Source organism: Solanum verrucosum, unplaced genomic scaffold, assembly GCF_900185275.1.
Source record: "Solanum verrucosum unplaced genomic scaffold, falcon-dt-bn FXZP01000011.1, whole genome shotgun sequence".
NCBI lineage: Eukaryota > Viridiplantae > Streptophyta > Magnoliopsida > Solanales > Solanaceae > Solanum > Solanum verrucosum.
Genome location: NW_026020058.1, coordinates 1,143,637 through 1,145,947, shown reverse-complemented (window position 1 = coordinate 1,145,947; position 2,311 = coordinate 1,143,637). Strand labels below are relative to the sequence as shown.

The 2,311-nt window shown below is 29.9% G+C and overlaps 1 protein-coding gene across 1 annotated transcript; it reads right to left on the bottom strand.

Moving 5' to 3' along the window:
* Window positions 1-238: 238 nt before the first annotated feature.
* On the bottom strand, window positions 239-1,778 carry LOC125823224 (transcription factor DUO1-like). Its single transcript, XM_049502625.1, has 3 exons — window positions 1,540-1,778; window positions 1,234-1,447; window positions 239-706 (listed from the first exon to the last, which is right to left on the bottom strand). The coding sequence occupies exons 1-3, from the start codon at window positions 1,776-1,778 to the stop codon at window positions 239-241; spliced, it is 921 nt and encodes a 306-aa protein (XP_049358582.1).
* Between the last annotated feature and the right edge of the window lie 533 nt (window positions 1,779-2,311).

The window sequence follows — 2,311 nt, the reverse complement described above, 5'->3', positions numbered from 1 at the left end:
TGTCTTGATACAAAAAAAAAAAAAAAAAAATAATAGCATTCAATGGAAAAATACTAGTACTAGATAATAATGAGTAGTTACTACTAGAGCCTTGAGCAATTAAACACTAAAATCAAATTGTCTTGATACAAAAATAAAATAAAATAATAGCATTCAATGGAAAAATACTAGTACTAGATAATAATGAGTAGTTACTACTAGAGCCTAACAAGAATTAGAGTAACAAAATAAAAATAAATCACCATTGAGATGGACTTTGTAGAGGTTCAATATGTTTAAACATATCCAAAGGGAAGTCATCAATGAAGCTATCTGGAGTAAGTGGCTTCTCAATTTGTCTCTTGACAAATGGTATTTCCACATTATCAAATCCATGTCCAAAAACATCTATGAAGTTAGGCATGATGGGGAATTCTTGATTTTCTAGTGGCAAAGCAAAGTCATCATGAGTTGGGATATGTGAAGATTCTATAATTCCAAGTTTCTTCTCATCATTAGGAATAGTAGTAATACTCATGATGTCAAGTTGATGATGCATAAGCATGTTTGGTTCAAAAGCAATTGAATCTGGAGTCATCACTAAATCTTCCAAGGGGACAAGTTGTTGGTTCATCATGTGGTCAGAGTTGTCAATATAGGATGATGAGCAAGATTGTGACTTGGACAATGACTCTTCATGTTCTCTTGATGAGCTCAATTTAGGTGCCTGATAAAAAAAATCCAAACAAAAATATATTTTTACTTCAAATTACTAAACAAAAGTAAAAAATAACAACTTCAATTTATATTCATGGTCAAACACAACTGCAATGCATGCATTTTCAAATATCATTTTTCAATTTGATAACAAAAACAATTTTTTTTTGAATTTCACAATAAAGCATGGATAAACGTCCATTTAACGCAAATTATACAATTTTTTCATACCATCAAGTTAAGATGACCAGACCATAGTAGAAATAAAGATGAATTAAAAAGAGGATGAAAATATATAAGGTGTTCTATCCGTATATATTATGCTCTTCAACATAAAAAAATATATAGAAGGGAAAAAATGAGTTCAAAATGGAAACAATGATAAGTGTTATTGTTTAGTCAATATGCTAAGTTGTAGACATGCACTATCAATTTATTTTTGTTCCTAGTCTGAAAATCCAACAAAAATACAAAAGCAACCATGCTCGAGATCAAACAAAAAGAATGACATATACAAATTAAGAAATAATATAATACCTCTAATATTAGGGGAAAAGCACAAGTTTGGGTTGTGTTATTTTGGGATGTTCGTAAAATCCTAGCCAACCTTTTCTGTCGACTACTCCAAAAATTCTTAACATCATTGTCAGTTCGCCCCGGTAGATATGTAGCAATTCTTGCCCATTTATTACCAAATTGTCCCTGTAGTTCAATAACTGTCCTTTCTTCTTCTCCAGAAAATTTCACTCCACTTTTCACCAAAACAACAATCAAAAGTTACAAATAAAAATCAAGAAAAATGTTAAAATTGACATATTAAAGAATGTAGTACTAGTAATTTACTTTTTTAAGTTAGGTCTAAGTTTATTGACCCAACGAAGACGACAAGATTTTCCAGTACGTTGCAAAAGGCCTTTGGATCGAATGGAGCTCCAATCTCTTGGACCATATTTCTTAACATGATTTATGAGCACTTGATCTTCTTCTTCTTTCCATGGTCCTTTCTTTATTTCATCTTCATCCTCATCAAACTCGTAACGATGATGACGATGATATGAAGATGATGATCTTCTTCCTTCCATTAGTATTTTTTTTTCTCTACTAGTACTATAATAATTAAACTTGATATTTCATGTTTTTTTTTATGCTGATTTTATCTATTTCTTGAAACAGTGACGGTTAAGGCGGTTATGGGCACTACCACACACCCTCACGACTTACCCCACATTCCCCCCATTTTATAAATTCAAACATAGTCAAAAGTTATTTTTAAGAAAATAGGTTTAAAAGATCTTGCTATAGGCAATTAAATATTGGTATAGTCTTTTTTATTATAGGGGAAAACAATCACTACTTACACTAACTTTTTCATTGCAAACTATTCTTCTTATTTTCATAGATATTTTGATTGAATCCATGAAAAAAAAATGTAATATTTTTGTACGAAAAAATTAAAAAATTTCCCAAATGATATCATGCATTTTTGCAATAAGTTAGTTGGCATAAATGAGTAGGAAATCATGTTCTATATTTCTTACTGTTTCGCAATGAAAAGTATTTGTATTATTAGTGGTTAATTGACCCCTAAAACTTAAATATATAATATTATTTTTCA

Coding starts and splice junctions, on each gene's coding strand:
- LOC125823224 (XM_049502625.1), bottom strand. CDS start 1,778: ATGGAAGGAAGAAGATCATCATCTTCATATCATCGTCATCATCGTTAC. Junction 1,448..1,539: donor CTTAGACCTAACTTAAAAAA/GTAAATTACTAG, acceptor TTTGGTGAAAAG/TGGAGTGAAATTTTCTGGAG. Junction 707..1,233: donor CTTTTCCCCTAATATTAGAG/GTATTATATTAT, acceptor TTTTTTTATCAG/GCACCTAAATTGAGCTCATC.